Here is a 20,080-nt window from a genome sequence, read left to right on the forward strand (position 1 = left end):
GCTGGTCAATATTTCCCCTCTCGTCACTGTCTCCGAGTGTTGTCCTTCTTGTCAAGTTGGCACAATCTCCAGTTTAGTGTAGTGGTTGTTTTGGGCCTCCCCTTCCCCTCCCTTGTAGTTCTTGTTGCGGGCTCCCCTTTCCCCTCCCCCTGTTAGTCGGGCTCCCCTTCCCCCCTTGTTAGTGTCGGGCTGCCCTTTCCCCTCCCCCTGTTAGTGTCGGGTTCTCCAAATAGTTTTGTAGGATGTTCGTATGTCTAGTTTTTTTTAGTAATAAGCGCGTTTAATATTCAAATAATAGGAGTGCGTTGTTTTGAGTTGGTAAAGTTGTTAACGGTGGTTGGTTGTGGCCATCAAAAAATATTATTAGTGAGTTGGATCAAGATTGGTGGTTCAAAGTAGTAACAATTGAGTATGTCTGTTTTTTGGAATATGTGCTGAGGGACAAGGTGACTCACGATGTTCGTGAGCAATGACGAGGTGATGATAGGCTTTCATGGTTGGGACGTATATTTACCGGTTTTGAAAATCAGAGGTGTGTTCGATGGCTCAACTTGTTTGGCTCTTCTTTTAGCTTGACATTATTGAGTAGAACACGATTTCTCTCCCTGTAATAATGTGATACAGAGAGAGAAGTTGTGACCTAAAATGAATACTTGACCTAAAATGATCTTTAATTAATATACATCGATCACGGTTGCTTTCTCAAGGGTAATTCATTTGTAAGCATATTTAAAACTTTCATAACCACAATATATTAACGATCTTCTTATTATTATAATTTCACCACAAATAAACAACGATTCACACATCTTACACAACATGCAAAAGAAAAAGAGTGTAATATTTCAAAGCATAACTCTTAATCTTATTAAAAAAGAGAGTTTCATACGCATATAACTTATGATTAAACGATAGATCTGACTGGAACATGGATAACTTTGTGCTCAAATTTCATAACCTTAGGCACAGTAATGTAGAGAACACCATGCTTAAACACAGCAGTTATCTCTTCCTTCCAAGAGTTAAAGGGAAGTTGAACCCTAGTATCATACGGGCTAGATATCTTACTTCCAAAGGCATCAATACCACCATCTCCCTTGATTATAAGCAAGTTATCTACTATGTTCACGTCAATGTTGTCAGCTCCAAGCCCTGGCATGTCAAACCACATCCTGATCTCTGTTTCGTCCTCGCTCGTATTCCATGGAGTTCTCACTGCATGCAAATGCATGGGGGCATAAGGATTATGCATCAACGTAGAAATCAATTAGTTGGTTGTGCTTAAACTACATGTACATGTACAAGAATGGTTTACATTGTGTATAGCATAGTACAAATCTTAGTCATGCTCCCTTCAAGTGATAGTCTTTTTTTTTAGGAGAAAAGGGTGAGGATTATATTAAATCAATTTTCGCCAAAGTTAGGATGCTTTGGGGAAAAGAATCAAATCGTACATATTCAGAGTCCATCTCAATCTCCCATCTAGCAACTAAATGAGCAATAGTATTTTCCGCTCTCTTAACATGAGAAATAGAAAAATCAGAAAAATTACTACTAGCCATTCTTACAGCATCATAAAACCGAAAAATATATATTAGACTGAACTAATTGTTATATATGTTCTTAAAATCGATGTCACTAATAAAAATTGAAACATTTACGTTGCTTCACTAGCAACAATATCAAGATTGCAAGAGATGTATATATTTGCTATCATAACAAAGCATTTGAAGGAATGAAATTTTTACCATAAGGAGATGTCTCAAGGAGGGCAACTTTTTTGTTGAAGTGTTCAGCTGCTATTGGATTCAAAAAATTTGGACTTCCCTCTTGTTGGGCTTTCACAACCAAACGGCCAGAAGGCCTTGAAGAAGGGCTCTTCAATGATGGAGTTGCGGACACCAAAGAACTTGGGCCCAGCCCAACTGGTAATGGGCTGTATTTGAACTTGTTGTTGGACACCAAAGTTGAAGCAGAACATGTCAACACGTTGCTTGCCATTGAAGATAACTAATGAGTAGACCTTACTTAGAAATTAATTAGTTTCACTAAGCAATGTAATTACTATGGTAAGTTTAGCTGTATGTTTAGCCATTCACTGAACTCTAATTTATAGTAGTTATATGAGGTTCTGAACTATGTACTTGTTAAATTCTTGTCTTGCGTGTGTGTGCTTGTCTTTTTGCTATAAGAAGCCTCATTTCCGAAATTGTTAAGCTCTTTAATTGTGCGAATCCAGTCTAATCAAAACAAAGCAATGAGGCTTCTACAAGCAAAAAGATGCACTTACTAATTACGTGTATCATGTTTGATAAAGGATGCACTTACTAAGTACGTCTATTATCATGTTTAATTAGTTATTATTATTTATCACTTTTGGCTTTACCAAATGAGATGAGACCTGTTATATATCAATTTACGAGTATGTTTATTAGTTTATGGGCTTAAACTGATAGATGTTATGGGTTAAACTGATAAATTTATGGGTTAAATTGATATAGGCTCTGTTTGGGAATGCTAACTGAAAATAAAATGAAACTGATACGTTAACTGAAACTGATAAGATAAAGCTGAAAGTAATAAAGTGCTGGAAGTAATAAGGTAGATGAGTAGCTTAATTGTTTGGCAAAATTAGTTATTTAAGTTGATAAATTATTTCGGCAAAAATTAGTTGTTATCAAAATTTTAAAAAGATTTTCCCAAATTTTCAATCACCTAATTTTGAAAAGGTAAAAATTTTAACTTACCATTTAAGTCATCTTTTTTTTTTTTTTGACGGGATACCATTTAAGTCATCTTAACCACTTCAAATTCTATTATTTTAGGTACTCCCCACATACTACTAATCATTTTAGCATCACCTAAAATATGTTAGCACCTTATCATTTAAGGTAACTAAAAGACTTCTCCAAACAGAGTCATATGATAGATGCCATGCTTAATTATACCAGGGAAGGCTCTTTTGCGACAGAAAAATCAGTCGCTAACCAAAAGGAAATTTCATCGCAAAAGGCATTTGCAACGAATTAATGACTTATATTCCCGTCACTACTGTCCTTTCGCAATTTATATATGTCGCGAATTTGTGACTGAAATATTTTTTGTCCCTAATGTGAGGACTAGTCAAAACCGTGGCAAAATTGCAACTGAATGTTCTTAGTCTCTAAATTGCAAAGAACCATTCTTGTAGCAACTTAGTGATGGATGTATTCTGTTTTGGAATTGCGATCAAATAGTTTCGTAAACTGATACCCGTCTGATCAGTTGTTTTGGACTAAGATGATCTCACACAAGAAATATATTGTTTTTATAAGGATATGATTAGTAATTTCAACTACATTTCATTAGAGGTGTCAATCTGGGTCACTGGCTGGGTTTGGGTTGACCCAGGCTGGGTCGGAATGATTTGGGTCGGAATAATCTGGGTGACACCGTGTCATGGGTCGGAACTGGGTGGGTCGGGTGAACTTCGGGTCTGGGTGAAACTGGGTGAGAGGATCTCGGAACTGGGTCGGAAATGGGTCGGGTGAGACTGGGTCGGCCGGTATCTGGGTTGGGTGAATTTGGGTCGGAATGGAATAAGGTGAAGTCGGTCGAAATCGGCTTTCGGAATGACTTGGGTCGGAAGAAATCGGCTTTCGGAATAACTTGGGTCGGAAGAAATCGGCTTTCGGAATGACTTGGGTCGGAAGAAATCGGGTTTCGGAATGACTTGGGTCGGAAGAAATCGATATCGGAATAACTTGGGTCGGAAGAAATCGATATCGGAATAACTTGGGTCGGAAGAAAACGGCTTTCGGGTTACTTGGGCCGGAAGAAATCGATATCGGAATAACTTGGGTCGGAAGAAATCGGGTTTCGGAATGACTTGGGTCGGAAGAAATCGGCTTTCGGGTTACTTGGGTCGGAAGAAATCGATATCGGAATAACTTTGGTCGGAAGAAATCGGGTTTCGGAATGACTTGGGTCGGAAGAAATCGGTTTTCGGGTTACTTGGGTCGGAATCGATATCGGAATAACTTTGGTCGGAATAATTCGACTTCCGGAATTACTAAGGTTGGAAGAAATCGGCTTTCGGGTTACTTGGGTCGGAAGAAATCGATATCGGAATAAGTTGGGTAGGAATAATGCGGCTTTCGGAATTACTTGGGTTGGAAGAAATTGGCTTTCGGGTTACTTGGGTCGAAAGAAATCGATATCGGAATAACTTGGGTCGGAATAATCCGGATTCCGGAATTACTTGGGTCGGAAGAAATCGATATGGGAATGAATTGCGTCAGAATAAATCGACCTTCAGAATTAATTGAGTGTTCAACAAATCGACTATCGGAATGACTTGGGACTTGGGTCAGAATAAATCGGATTTCGAGTTGGGTCGACAAAAATCGGATCTCGGTGGGACTTGCCGACTTGGTTCTTGGAACGACTAAATATCGAACCGGCGGCTCCGTGGCGTATTATGATATTGTGGTATAGATTATACTATTATAGTCATTATACTTTATACTTATATGGTATATTTAATAATCTGTAATTATACTGATATTGTGAATTGTGGTTGGGTAATTGTTAATTTTTTAATAATACATTGAATCATTAATAGTTTGATACTTATATTATTATTATTAATTTGAAATGTTACTACAATAAGACTTATAAATTATACTTATATTATTGGGTCATTCACCATTATTGGCTATTGGCAATTGGCCTATTGACTAAGTTACTAAGTAGTAACAAGTAAGTATCGCTCATTAGTTATTCAGTTATTTAGTTATTCTTATTCATGATTGCATATGTATTCAAGTAACAAGTAACAACTAACATATAACAAGTAACAAGTAACAACTAACAACAAACACCATAAGGATTATTGATTATAGAGTTATAGACTTATAGTGTTAGGGTTAATAAACTATTAAACTTAAACATTTTGTTAGTTAGTGACTTACTTACTCTTTTGTCTGAAATCTGAATCAGTTACTATATAGCAACAAAAAGAGTTAGAATTAAAGAATTAGGTTGACGTTAAAACATTAATGAAAGCATCTTAATTAATTTGTAATTATAAAATTGTTCGACTTTTCATCGATCATGGAACAACTCAACAAGTAACAATCATCAATGTTAATCACTTAATCGAATATGTCATATGAAGATCAGAAGATTATACATAATCATACACTATATCACTAAAGGATGAAGATGAAATATTGAAGCTATGAAAGTAGATCATGGTCTATAATCAGTATGAAATAATAATCATGTCATTGTATCAGTAGAGGATGAAACATTGATCGAATTTCGTTCAGTTAAGCTGTTAAGGTTGACATAAATCAAATGATCATAAAGTTGGCCTATTGCCTAAGTATCGCCTATTACTCTATTAGTTATTCACTTATTTAGTTATTCTTATTGATGATTGCATAAGTATTCAAGTAACAAGTAACAACTAACATGTAACAAGTAACAACCATAAGGATTATTGATTATAAACTTATAGTATTAGAGTCAATAGACTATTAAACTTAAACAGTTTGTTAGTTAGCTTAGCGACATAAATCAAATTGATCATAAGATATTAAGATTGATTGTCTTCGACATTAATCAAAAGTCAAAACCATCAAATGATCATACGATTGATCATCGATGTTATTACACAGTTTTAACAATAATCAAAGCATACTATAAATCCGTCTATTTCATTACTTAAATAATCACACATTAATGCATTTCATACTTAACAATTAATAATTTAAACTTTCATTGTTTCACAAACTTTTCACATCAATACAATTACATCATTATTCATTGAACTTTTAAAGTAAGTAGGAATTATTAAAACAGTTAGTAAACATCATTCATAATTATTTTTACATTAATGATCTTGTTCATAATTAAAAATAGTAATTAAATTTCTAAAGTTTGTAATTTTATTAATTTATAATATTAATAATTAGTAATTAGTATTACTAAACAAATTTACAAATTAATACTAAATGTCTAAAAGAACTATAAATGAAATTTAAATGAACTCTAAATGAAATCTAAAATCAGAAATCTTAACTAAAAACCCTAAATGAACTTACAAAAATTAATCTTACCCACTCATTCAAACAATGGTTAAATCTCAACCTTTGATCTAACCCTAAACCTCAACCGTTGATCTAACCATAAATGAATCAATCTCAACCTTGATCTAACCCTAAACCTCCCCTAACGCCCCTTGGTATATAAACCTAAATTTCTAAGAGGCACGCTCATTTCCTCACTTCATTTCTCTCTCATTCATTTTCTCTCATCCTCTCTCAGTCTCTCTTATTCCGGTTTCTCTCTAAGTGTGAATTAGGGTTTCTCTCTAACTCTCACAGTCTCACACTCTCACTTCCTCACTTCCTCACTTCCTCACTCTCACTGTCTGATACATTCATTTTCTCTTCTCTCAGCTCTCTCTTATTCCGGTTTCGTCGAAGATGCAGCAAAAAAGTAGATAAAAAACAAAGTTTTCGGGTTTCGTCGAAGAAGAAGCAAAAAAGAAGATAAAAAACAAAACTTTTGGGTTTCGTCCAAGAAGAAGCCAAAAAGAAGATAAAAAAGCAAAAAAACAAAAAAAAACGCAAATTAAGTCTTCAAAAAATTATGTCGCAACCACCAGGTAAGTTTTCTTTTTTCTTTTTTTCTCGATTTCGTTTTTTTTTTTTAGATTTAGGAAGATCTGCACTTGCATGTGATTGTGGCTGGTCCAGTTTGCAGATTTACTGGAATATTATGTTTTTTTTTTAATTTTACTTGTTTTTTTTTGAAGATCTTGATTTTTTTTAATGCTTTTACTTTTTATCATCTGTAAAATTGTGAATGTCAGTATGTTAGTTACAGATCTGATATCTATACTATTTTCGGAATATCATGTGACATGTGTTTGAGATCTATACTTTTTTTTTTACCTTTACTTGTTCTTTTTGTCCAGATCTAGATTATTTTGGAATTTTTTTTCCATGTTTGCTATTTCAGTTTTTTACGGAATATGTGAGATCTAGATTGTGAGATTTTTTTCCATGTTTGCTATTTCAGTAAAGTTCAGTTTTTTACTATTTTACTTTTTTTTTTTACGGAATATGTGAGATTGTGAGTATGTGTCTATGTGACTATGTTTTTAAGTTTTTTTTTATGTGGAACTTCATAAATCATAATTATAATTTAATGTGAAATTGTGAATGTGAGAATGTTACTATGTGAGATCTGATATCTATACTTTTTTTTTTGAACTTTACTTGTTTTTTTTGAGTCCAGATCTAGATTATTTTGGGATCTTTTGCCATGTTTGCTACTGTTTTTCAAGTTCAGTTGTTCATAGTGATTATTTTGGGGTGCAGGCTGGTGGTGGTGGTTTGGAGGCTGGTGGTGGTGGGGTACATGCTGGTGGTGGTGTCTTGGAGGCTGGTGGTGGTGTTAGCAAGGATGACTTGGAGATTTATGTAGAGGGTGAAGATGGAGAATTCACCCGATACCAAGTTTTGAAACATGGGAACACACTCTCATTGATGAAGGTCATGAGATACCAACTTTTTTCTACTAACTTTTTGAAATTTTTTGGAATTGAAGGGGGTATTAGTGGCTGGCTGCCTTGTAGGATATTGGAATTTTTTGTACTAACTTTTTGCTGCTTTGTTGGGCCATGTAAATGATGATAATTATGTAATTTTTTTGCTTATTAGTAATGATAATCTAACTTGTTGGGTATTAGGGAATGTTGTAAAGGTCTAATGTTTGTAATGATTAATGGATGTAATGGATGTTGCCCCTTTTATATTAGGGTTGCTGATTTTGTAATGATGTTGGAAGCTTGGAATGATTAATGGCAGTTTTTGTTCAATTTTAATTTTATATTTTTTTTATTTAATACTTTAAGTCTGATTTTATTTATTTTATTTCTAATATTTATTAAATACTAAGTAAAACAAATGTTTGATCGTTAGAGAGAGACGTCTTCACTATTTCTTTATTAGACATTAAAACATTAAGTAACAAGGACCGAACACGTTCAAACATTAAGTAAGTCTTATGGATAATATAAATGGGCTGAAAATGGGCTGAAAATGTACATAATGAACACGTTCAAACACACTTGTTCAAACACGTTCAAACACGTTCCAAATATAAATGGGCTGAAAATGTACATAATGATTAATTCAATTCAACTATTTACATAAATAAAAAAAAGTTGGAGGTTAAGAATTAAGATACCTTATGGATTATGCCCAATGGTGTACGGAAGTCATGGCTTAAATGCATGTCTAACAACAGAAACTATGTGTTTCATCTCCGCCTAATCGAGAACTACTCCAAATATTAATGTACTTGTCAGAAAAAATCAAAAAATGTGTTCCATCGATTTTTGAAAAAAATAAAAGAAAGATAAAACTTGAAATAAATGGTAATCTTATACGTCTTCGGTCTTGCACCCCAAAAACAAATAAATGGTGTTGGGTCGGAATGGCATTGAGTCGGGTTTAGTTGGGTCGGGTGCTAACAGGGTTGGGTCGAAACTGGGTCGGTGATAGCTGGGTTGGGTCACAACTGGGTCGGTGATAGCTGGGTTGGGTCACAACTGGGTCGGTGATAGCTGGGTTGGGTCACAACTGGGTCGGTGATAGCTGGGTTGGGTCACAACTGGGTTGGGTGGTAACTGGATTGGGTGATAACTGGGTCGGTGATAGCTGGGTTGGGTCACAACTGGGTTGGGTGATAACTGGGTTGGGTGATAACTGGGTGGGTTTAACTGGGTCATTGGCGGGTGAAGTTGGGTGCGGGTCATTTTGGGTCGGAAACAGGTTGGGTCTGGGTCGTTATTCACGGGTGCAACTGGGTACGGGTACAACTGGGTCGGCCCAACTCAGGTTGGATTACTAATTCCACGGGTTAAACTGGGCACGGGTGAACACTGGGTCGGAATGGGTCGGCTTTCCAACCGACCACTCTCGGCTCGGAACAGGTTGGGTCTGGGTCGCATGCGGGTTCACCCGTGGGTCGGCCCAGTTTTTGACACCTCTACTTTTCATATACTGGAGTGGTGATCCACTGATCCTTACTCCCTTCGTTTATTTTTAAAAGTTATACTTTACCTTTTCAAAATTGCCAATGTAAAAGTTTGAATATTAATATCTCTAAATTTGCGTTTGTAAAAATTATATAAAGTTGATATTCCAAAAGTACATATCGAAACGAATCAAACAAGATCTCACGTGGCTTTTTCTTATCCATTACTCACAAAAGATAGTCAAACAATACAAAAATAAATCAATTTAGCAACTGCTAAAATTTGTTGCTACTCGCAAGAAATTTGTTGCCAACTCGAGTTGCCAACAAATTGGAAAAAAATATTAGTTCCTAAAAGGCTTGTTGCCATATGATTTTAGCCACTAAATGCAAAACAAATTTGTTTTTCTATTGCATGCATCTATTCTGTTGGAACACAAGGTGACACTCAAGAAAGGGGGGTTTCAATTGAGTGACGAAATCTAATCGATTTTCGCAAAACCTTGGTTATGGCACTGTATCAGGCACTGTGCGATTCGTTCGTAAATCTCTGATTTGAGTTTTTGCGAAAACTAAAACTTAAAACAATATGAAATCAACACTTAAACACAAGATATAACGTGGTTCAATCTCACCTCTGAGATTTAAGTCCACACAAACCAAACTCTTTATTACTTTGAATCCTAAAATATCAAACCCTTGATACAATAAGATTCCCCTACTACTAAAGTGCTCCCCAACACTTAAGTCCAAGTGTTGTCACTCTCTATAATATTGAAATTACAGAAAGAATGATTCCTCAAAAGCGTGTGTGCTTCTTATTCAAGCAAATAGAGGACAATTACAAATTCTGAATAGTTACTCAACCTGACCAAAACAGTGCTATACTCTGTGCCTTAGGAGACTGTTTTCAACTCTTAATATCTCCGATTTTTCCTCTCTAAAAACGTGAGTTATGAAACTAATTTTCAATCCCTTTTATAGCATATATTCTCTTCTCTAAGTTATGATTATCTTTTACTCCTAAGGTTAAGGGATAAAACATTTTCTTTTAAGAAAACAAACTTTATCCTATTCATCTTTATCGTCCTTATTTCAAAAAAAAATAAGTTCTCCTTAAATCAATGTTTATCCATAATCTTGATAACCAATTTGATTTCCTTTTTATCTCATATTCCTCATTTATTTCGAAATCCTTTTTATCAAAATAGTTTATCACAAACTAGTTTTCCTTTTTTTCTTTTTCTTAAAAATCCTTTTGCTTTGTAAATTCTTTTATAAAATATTTTTTCGTAAAATCGATTTTTACAAAATATTTTTAAACTCGGTTTTTCTAAAATTCTTTTTTAAAATATGTTATTATAAAATCCTTTTTTAAAAACATTTTCTTTAATAAATTATGGCACAAATCTTTTATCATCATCAAAATAACATTCACTTTGAGTCACAACATATTCTAATATTGTTGCCATGTTTCTTATGCTATGTTTGGCGCGCATTTGTTCCCAACTCTAGCAACGACTTATGAATGATTGTTGCTAAATACAACAACAAATAATTACTTTTTTGTTGTTAAAAATTAGCAAAATATTTATTAATATTGGTTGCTGAAAATAGAAATAAATTATTAATCATTACAGACTTACACTTGAACTGATACACTACTAGTCTCATATGCATGCGATGCGTGAGTTAATTTTAAAACTTGTTATTCCACTATATACTACGTCCGTACTATAGAAAGTGATATTTTTCCATTAAAACTCTTAAACAAAAGTATAGGTGGAACTGAATCTTATTGCATAGAGCCTAGAAATATGAATATGTACATTTCACCTATCAGAGTTAAGCTAAGTAGCCAACAATTCATTATCTTGTGAAATGATTAGAGTTAAGCTAAGTAGCCAACAACTAATTGTTTATATATATAAGGCTAAGTTGGTCTATTCACCATTTGTTTAGTAGGAGTAACCAACAGTAATTATTGAACAGATTTAACATGTATGTGGATAGGTTTGTGCTCAACTTTGGTAATTTTAGGCATGGTAATGTATAGCCCACCATTCTTAAACACAGCTTTTATCTGTTCCTTCAAACAGTTAGAAGGCAGTTGAATAATGCTGTCATAGGCACCATCAATCTTGGTTCCATTGGCATCAATGCCACCATCTCCATTGATGATAAGCAAGTCATCCATAATGTTCACTTTGACGTTCCTAGCTTCTAGTTCTGCCATGTCAAACCACATCTTGATCTCGTTTTCGTCCTCGTTCGTATCCCATGGGGTGCGCACTGCAGATCATTAGTTTGTTCATGTAGAGCCGTAGAGGAAGGAATAGAGGAACGCAAATCTTAATAAAAACTCATTTGAGATCAAAACAAAATCTAGGCTAATCAAAAGACCAGCAAGTCTTTGGTAGACCAAATTCGTAATGACTTATTGCGAAATCAAACTGATTGTATCACACAAAACTTACTATAACAAAGAAAAGTGACTATATAAAAATGACCAATCATTACCCAAAAATTGGTTGAACAAAAGGTGACAATATCATACAAAAACTAATCATGTCAAATAAAAACTTATTACATCATACAATACATTATGCATAGTAAGTCGTTGTGCACCACGTCGATTCAAGTTTTTTTTATCAAAGGGCGGATGGAGGATATATAACACATGAATCCCTAGCAAATCAACTAACCAAAACTCATTTTATGTAGAATAAGGGAATGATCCTTCCCAGTTCCCACCTTCCATCCATCAAACTTAAGCTATTTTTAAGGCCTAATTAATTCTTGGAAACTTATGATTAAAGTTCTAAATAATAGGTTAAATCAGTTTTAATCATAAAAAAAGTAGGTATACATGAATCTCTAGCAAATCAACTTATATAATAACTATTAATAAGTAAAATTCAAATTTAACATTTCTTCAGTTTTCAAATACGTGAAACGCTTCTCTCATAGAGCTCTCACATAAAAGAAAAAAGCGTTCCATTTATTTCAAGAGAAAGTATAAAAACTTCAAAACATAACAAGCAATGATTCAATTCCATAAATAGAAGTTAAAAAGACTGACCAAGATAAGATCGGTTATAGGTTTACATGAAATAGTATAAGAGATACATATAATCAATATACTCCTAGGATTTTGCTAAATGCCACCCTATTTTTTCCTACTAACACCCTGTATACATACTTCTTATGTATTAATACTCATATACATTTCCTCACTCTCCTACTCTCATACGTCCTCACTCTCCTTCACTCTCCCACTCTCCTACTTCCTCACACTATCTCATCATCCAAGGACTTCTCCGGCCAATTTTTCGATCACTCTCTCTCTCATCACATACTGAAGGAGGTTGAATGTGTTAGAGGATATTGGACCGCAGGTCTATATCTACGGGCGAGGCCCATGAGGTTAAATTTATTAGGTTAAGTTTATGTTGCAATTACATTATATTACTTATATATAGAACATAACATAAACTTAACCTAATAAATTTAACCTCATGGGCCTTGCCCGTAGATATAGACCTACGGTCCAATATCCTCTAACAGAATGGCATCATCACGCCACCACTCCTCCGACAACATCTCCAGCAACCCTTCCGTTTACAATACGTGCAACTTTTCCGAAAATTGAAAATGCTGAAAATTGAAAATGCCGGAAAAAGTGGTCAGGCGCCCGATCTTATGGTCAGGCGCCCAACCACAGGTACAGGCGCCTAAAATAGGCGTTCAATCACAGGAAATAGACGCTCAACCACAGGAAATAGGCGCCTGACCACAGGTTCGAGGGTCTATTTTAGGCGCATGTTATTGTGGTTGAACGCGCCTAGGTACTTTTTCGGCATTTTCAAGTCAATTTTTGGTAAATTTTACTCTACTCTGAAATGATCTAATAAAGCTAAATAAAACCGGTCAAAATAGGGACTGAAACAAGAATTGATTACACTAAACCCCATGTAATGAGATGTTCTTTGATGGCGAGACCCCGTGCTAAGTTTTTCGAAGCGCCATGTTCAAGACATTCTACCAGTTTTATTCAACAAAATTTAAATTACATTAGCGTTTTCCCGTAATATAACGAGATGGTAAAAAAAACTTGAAGTCGTTGGAAAATGAGAATTTGTTGGAAAATTTTTAAATATTATAGTCCTTCAGTGGAGGAAATAATGGAAGGGATGAGAGAGAGAAAGAGAGAGAGTGAAAGATGTGAGGGAATGGAAGAGGTAAAAAGGAAAGGAGGGGGGATGAAAAGGGAATGGGGAATGGAGGGAAAAGAGAAAGAAAGACGCTCAGGATGTTAGTAGGAAAAAACAAGACGACTTTTTGCAACCCAGAATCTAAAATGTAATTAGTCCATCTTAATGAAATGCAAAAGGGACAAAGCTCTTCCCAAGAGAGCCAAAGCTCAACACTTCATGAAAAGCTAAAGCTCATTAAACTTGGTAATAGAAATTCAAACGTTTCTCAAAAATTGAAGTTCCGATCATTCATCATTACACCTGGTGAGATGAAAGTTCAAAATACATATCAATTCATTGTTCATGATGTATAATAAGTTAGAAGAGATGCACATAAAACACATGTGACTATTTGAGCACCCAACGAGGCTTCTCTACAACAATGACCACATCACAATAAAAAAAAGCACATGTCTAACTTGCAGACGTGAATTGATTAGCATCCTCGGTTATTTTGAGACTAGGATAACTTATAAATTTCTATGTATTTTTCAACCAATCTTCCCTTCCCCTTCTCTGCCGGCCGCCCCCATACAACTATATTTTTTTGGTGTATAAAGAGCCACAATTCGAAGGGCAGTAGACCGGATACACCTTTACGAAACTTTGCCAATGTGGCAGCACCGTTTGATTCATATAGTGGTATGAGTTTGGAATCAGGAATAAAATCAAGGTGTTATATAGGTTTGGAACCTGATACCTAATACCATGTGTTTGGTTTTATTTGGGAATGAATTTTTCTTCTTCTAATTAATACCTTGAGGTATTGGTATGAGCCATACCCACCTACCCCCTTGGGTTTCTAAACCTCATACCTTATGGGTTTGAGGTATTGGTTTTAAATCTTAGGTATGGGTTTTGCTCATTCTAAACCTATACCTCATACCAGAATCATATGAATCAAACGTCCCCTTACTACTATACGTTAGAAAATTTTAAGGTGGTCATGCTAAATATAACCATGAGAAATCTAATGGTCCGTAATGATTCTAGAATCAAAATTGGATCCCAAATCATTTTAAACCGTCAATTTTTATGATTATTTCCAATATAATCACCGCATATATAATCATTCATAAAAACATATATGCTAGAAAGATAAAAGTAAACTAAAAGAAACTCACCTTACCTACATAAGATAGCAAAACAGTCGAAGATGTGGAGTATTTGCCGTAAAAAGAAGTGTTATGGAGAAACACATTTTTATGCAAGTGTTCACCTGCCTTGATATCAAGAGGCTCAATTGCACCTTCTTGGGCTCTCACTATCAAGGAAAGACTTGTAGAAGAAGGTGTCTTTGACTTTGATGATGCTTTGAGGAAGTCAGAATGTGGGCCCAATCCAACTTTAAATGAGCTAGAGGAAGCCCTGTTGTTTGATGTTACTAGAGTTGAAGCACAATTACATGTGAGTGCCAGCTTGCTTGCCATATTTACATAGATAAGTACTGCAAAAGTTGTGCTATGTTTAGTCTTTTATCAACATTCTAAGGAAGCTTAATTGCAGTTATATAGTAGAGGTATCAGGTATGGTTCATGCTATATTCTTGTCTTGTTTGTGTCTCTATTTCTTTTGCTTGGGAGAAGTAAGCTTCATTCTCATATTGATTCTCTTGATTTAACTCAAAGCAATGTATTAATGCTTGATCTCTCAGCAAAATTAAAAGATGCACATGACATACGCATTAAGTCCAACGTTTATGTCATGGTGTCGGAGTTCTTTTTAGTAGTAATAGACCCCATCCACAATCTTGGTATAAAAAATAAGACACATGACATATAGGTATAAAAAAAGTATAGCCAATAGCATATATAGTTAGACATTGTTATTTTGGAATGGAATAAATTTAACTGAACTGAACTGCGCTGAATTGAAGAGAGTAATTGGACTAAATTGAACTGCGAGAACTGAACTGAAAATAAGTCAAAAAGAATAGAGCCTTACCTAGTTACCTTATACACCTACTTCATGCTAGATTTTTTTTGACATCGAGAAAACTTGCATTAATTGAAAAGGAAGTACAGTCTAATGCTAATACAACCAAACATAAACTAAAGGAGCTTCATTAATTTGCTCTTACATATGCTATAATACAAAAATCATCTATTACGTGTCTAATCCAAATTAAACTTGTCTCGAGCAATGAATGGTAGGTGGGTTGTATGTCTTGTGAAGACCCGATATGAGAGGGAACCTGTTGAGAAACAAAACCCAAACGATCTTCAGAAATAGATTGCAACATCTCATCTAGTAGACGCCAATGTCTACTAGACGATAAATTTCAAGGTCCTTGAACATAAATATTTTCTTGGGATTCTACTGATTGAAGTAACAAATAAGTCACGTCCTTTAGTGACTTATAACCCTTCTGCGAGGGTTTTCAGAGTTTAGTCTCACAAGACTGAAACTCAAAATGCGTGCAGGTTGAAACTTGTCCCAAATTAAATTGGAAGGCCTCCCACAAAATGCATTTTTGAAGTGTGATGACTCCAAAAGTCGTGTGAACTTGGATGGAATTATAATGAAGTAATTCACCCAAACTATAGATCTGAATATCCAACCTTGCAATCTCTAAACCAGAAGATAGAACCACAACAGATTTAAAGTGAGTACTCCTCTCATAGGAAACCAAGAACCTTCTATTGCCCACCTAACCTTACTAACAAGCACCCAAACACAACCATACTCACAATGGGAAGGGTAATTGGATTCGGATAAACATAAACTAACGCTAAAACAGAGAACATAAACGAAACAAACAACCACCCAATTCATAAAACACGCCTGCAACAACACCGCACTACCTTCAAATTGCACGTAACCTTCACTTACCAAACGATCGCTTCCTTGGCGAACTAACTAAACTGACAACAACGAACACAAACGGGCAAGGGAACACTAAAACTAAACTCGGACCTAGAATAGGGGATGGGGAGACTAATACCTAACCACCTCGAAACTAGAACAGGGGAGCGAGGAAGGGGAACCTAGGAACTAAACACCTAGAGAACCGGGGAACGGGGAGGGCATACCAAAAGCTAGAAACCTCAAAACACTGAATCAAGGGAGCAACGGGGTGCCGGGGAGGGGAGGGTGAATGAGACGACAAACGAACATGGGATGGGGAAAGGGGACGACGAACAAACAGGGGATTGGGGCCGGGAGATGACGAACAGGGGATGAAGAAAAGGAACCACAAATCAAGCACGAAGACAAAACAACGAAGATAGCAAATTTTGACATCCATAGAAAACTTCACTAAAACAAATTCAATGTACAAAATTTAAATTGAAATAGTACTTGACATAGACATATATCATCACCACATCTTTCTCAAGATACTCCATTATATTAACTCTAGACAGCAATATAGCAATATAATCAACATCTAAATCTATCAACTAACATCCACATGAAATCTTACAAAAGTGAATAGCCTCTTTTAAATCTTCCTCTCTTAGTTCAGCACTCTCATTCCTTTTATGAACTAAAACATGAGAAGTACTTTTTGTATTACTACCAACTTTCTTACTCTTGTTATTATTGGCCTTAAAACGTATCATACACCTTGACTTAACTACATTCCATGATTTTCCATAAGCATGACCCAATAACAGATGAACCAAGCAAGGCACCACGCAAGATTTAGACGACGACAACCGCCTTTCCTTAGATGATAGCTTATCCTTGCTAGAGTAGTTGTCATTGCTGGATGCTAGTGATGATGATGATGATGGTGATGAAGATGATGCATATGATGATGGTGATGACGATGATGCATGTGATGATGGTGAGGGCTTTGAGATTGGCAAGTCATGGATAGAAGGCATAGTTGTAGCATTAGTGCATTTAGTAGGGATTTTCTCAATAGAAGAATAACTCAATGGCATAAAATACCACATCATATATCATGCAGCTTTATCACTTCTATGTATCTTCTCTATGTGATGAATTCTAAGCTTCTTCCATTTCATGTTGATAGTTATTATTAGCTACTATGACTAGATTTTATATAGTGTGGGAATTATTGATTCGTATTATACCCTAAGTCCAAGAAATGAGAAAGTTTAGGGTTTTCCTAGTCATGAAATTTTACCGTCCAATTTTGAGTCTTAATTTTCCCTATAATAAGCATACTAATTGTTGAAGGAAATCATTTTTGGTCAATACTTTCCTAGATGGATAACTACAATTCTGGAAGAAGAGGCCAATATAATATCCTAAAAAGCAATTTTTATTTTCCATGCTTAAAATTAGTTGTCACTCGTAATTCATGAATTAAGAATGCAAATAGAGAGAAATATATGGATACATTTTGCATTAACTGCTAATAATTTTTTACATTGCATGTGAATAAAGAGAAAGATATGGTATAAAACCTAACTTAAATAGAACTAGGAAAACATATCCTAAACTTACCTAATATCATAATGAAACTATACTCGTTTCGTTATTAGTCTAGGATTCTAATATGATGTACTTTCTATAACTCTAATATCAAGACTCAATAAAATTTATTACCATTTAATATTCAATCTCAAAATCTATTTTACATTCATTGTTTTTCATGCAGAATCTTTAAAAGCGATACAAAACTCATAGACTATAGTTTCTCCATGAATCATCTATATATATATACTAGTTTTCCACCCGTGCAAAAATGCACGGGAAGTTTATTTTTTTGATTTAATTTTTTCAAATAAGAATGTGTATATATTATGTTATACATGGTAAAACACTGCAAGTTTACATGTAGCATTTATTGAAGAGGAAACGAAAAAACCCTTTTATCTCAACGAAGTGAATGAACATCACAAATGAATTATTAAATGACAATAATAATAAGAGTATTTTAAAAACATTTTGAACCACGTCTTTGTACAATACATTTGTGGTAACATTTGAGTTTTCACGTTCTTTATCAGCTATTAATGTCTTTCAAACCCTTTTTGCTAATAACTCTTGATATGACAATATATATTTAAAATTATATAATACGTCCTTGAAATCATGGTGTATCTATATTTATATAAATATGTAATGAAATAGTATAAACATAAAAGTAGAGCAGGCAACCAGCAAGTTGGGCTGGCAATCAGTTCAAGTTTGGTTGGATTTGCTTTCGGGTTTACTACACATTTAATAAACAGGTTGAAATACTCAACCCTGACCGACCTATTTGATAAGCGAATTACCCGTTGAACCCATTTAATCATAATTAGTATCATACAAAAAATTAATTATTTTCTTAAAAGTATATATGAGAGAGTTAACTGTTGAAAGTATGCATGTTTAATATTTCTTATAATAATTGTGACCAATTTTAGCAATATTTACTTTTTTAACCAAATTTTAGATTTATCAATATATTTTTCGAGAATTTTCTACATATATGTAAGTTAATAAAGTCAAAGCATGTCAATTTCGAGTCGAAAATGTCAACCTCAACCTACCTGTTTAATCAATGGGTTAGAAAATCGGTCAAAGTTCCAACCCTAACCTACTTATTTTGGGTTAGGTTCGGGTCGTATTTCGTATTGAGTTAGCTTTTGCAAACCCTACATAAAGTAGTGACATTATAATTTACACTGTATAGTAAATGTAAATTAACAAAAAAATTAAAGAGAAAATACATTTTTCAATTTAGTTTATTAAAAAAATAACATGTAACTCATCTATCAAATAGACAATAAATTTCATGTATATTGTAATATATAAATTTATATATATTGTAATGTATAAATTTTTCTTCTAATATATACCTAAGAAATGAATATAGAAATATCAGTTATTAATGTTCATCAAACCCTTTTTGCTAATAACTCTTGATATGACAATATATATTTAAAATTATATAATACGTCCTTGAAATCATGGTATATATATTTATATAAATATGTAATGAAATAGTATAAACATAAAAGTAGAGTAGGCAACCAAGTTGGGCTGGCAATCAGTTCAGGTTTGGTTGGATTTGTGTTCGGGTTTACTAAACATTTAATAAACATGTTGAAATACTCAACCCTGACCCGACCTATTTGATAAACGAATTACCCGTTTAACCCATTTAATCATAATTATTATTATACAAAAAATTTCATGTATATTGTAATATATAAATGAAATATATATTGTAATGTATAAATTTTTCTTCTAATATATACTCCCTCTGTATTTTTTATCTTTCTCACTTAGAATCTTGACACTATTCATGCATAGAGAGAATCTTCTCAAATGTTCTCAATTTATAAGAAAAAACATAGTCATGTGGGGTCTTATTTGATTCGTCTCAATTAGTACTTTATCAATATTCAATCGTTATAATTTTTACTAATATATAATGAAAGATATTTAAGTTTTAAAACGTGCATTGGAAGATGTGCAAAAGAAAGTGAGAATGATAAAAAAAAACAGAGGGAGTACCTAAGAAATGAATATAGAAATATCCTACACGATATTATGATCTTGTAATGAGAATCGTATAAATTAAAATGTGTTTAACTTTAAACAAAATAACTAAATGGGCTTGTTATCTAAAATGATATAATATTGGATTAAGAATAGTCTAAAATTGGCTTACAACCCGTGCGATGCACTATACTGAAATATAAATTATCTATAATAATCAGTATTATTATTATTATCCATATAAATGATTAAATGGTACTAAGTTAATAGCACATACTGTACATTGCTTAGGTTAATTTAATTAACTTTGAGTAACATTTAGTGGTCAAACTTGTTCAAACTCGCTTTAAGCTCACGTAAATTTTCTTACAATGAATCTA

General features: G+C 34.1%; 2 protein-coding genes across 2 annotated transcripts; both read right to left on the minus strand.

Moving 5' to 3' along the window:
• Positions 1-752: 752 nt before the first annotated feature.
• On the minus strand, positions 753-2,094 carry LOC104890571 (small heat shock protein, chloroplastic). The gene is made up of 2 exons (XM_010676111.4): positions 1,749-2,094; positions 753-1,215 (listed from the first exon to the last, which is right to left on the minus strand). Exons 1-2 carry the CDS (start codon positions 1,999-2,001, stop codon positions 905-907), a joined length of 564 nt encoding a protein of 187 aa, XP_010674413.2. The 5' UTR covers positions 2,002-2,094; the 3' UTR covers positions 753-904.
• An 8,722-nt stretch (positions 2,095-10,816) lies between these two features.
• Positions 10,817-14,758, minus strand: LOC104890570 (uncharacterized). The gene is made up of 2 exons (XM_010676110.3): positions 14,422-14,758; positions 10,817-11,328 (listed from the first exon to the last, which is right to left on the minus strand). Exons 1-2 carry the CDS (start codon positions 14,720-14,722, stop codon positions 11,018-11,020), a joined length of 612 nt encoding a protein of 203 aa, XP_010674412.2. The 5' UTR covers positions 14,723-14,758; the 3' UTR covers positions 10,817-11,017.
• Between the last annotated feature and the right edge of the window lie 5,322 nt (positions 14,759-20,080).

This window comes from Beta vulgaris, chromosome 4 (genome assembly GCF_026745355.1).
Source record: "Beta vulgaris subsp. vulgaris cultivar EL10 chromosome 4, EL10.2, whole genome shotgun sequence".
NCBI classification, from domain to species: domain Eukaryota; kingdom Viridiplantae; phylum Streptophyta; class Magnoliopsida; order Caryophyllales; family Amaranthaceae; genus Beta; species Beta vulgaris.

Coding starts and splice junctions, on each gene's coding strand:
- LOC104890570 (XM_010676110.3), bottom strand. CDS start 14,722: ATGGCAAGCAAGCTGGCACTCACATGTAATTGTGCTTCAACTCTAGTA. Junction 11,329..14,421: donor TGTTTTGCTATCTTATGTAG/GTAAGGTGAGTT, acceptor AATGATCTGCAG/TGCGCACCCCATGGGATACG.
- LOC104890571 (XM_010676111.4), bottom strand. CDS start 2,001: ATGGCAAGCAACGTGTTGACATGTTCTGCTTCAACTTTGGTGTCCAAC. Junction 1,216..1,748: donor CCTTGAGACATCTCCTTATG/GTAAAAATTTCA, acceptor ATTTGCATGCAG/TGAGAACTCCATGGAATACG.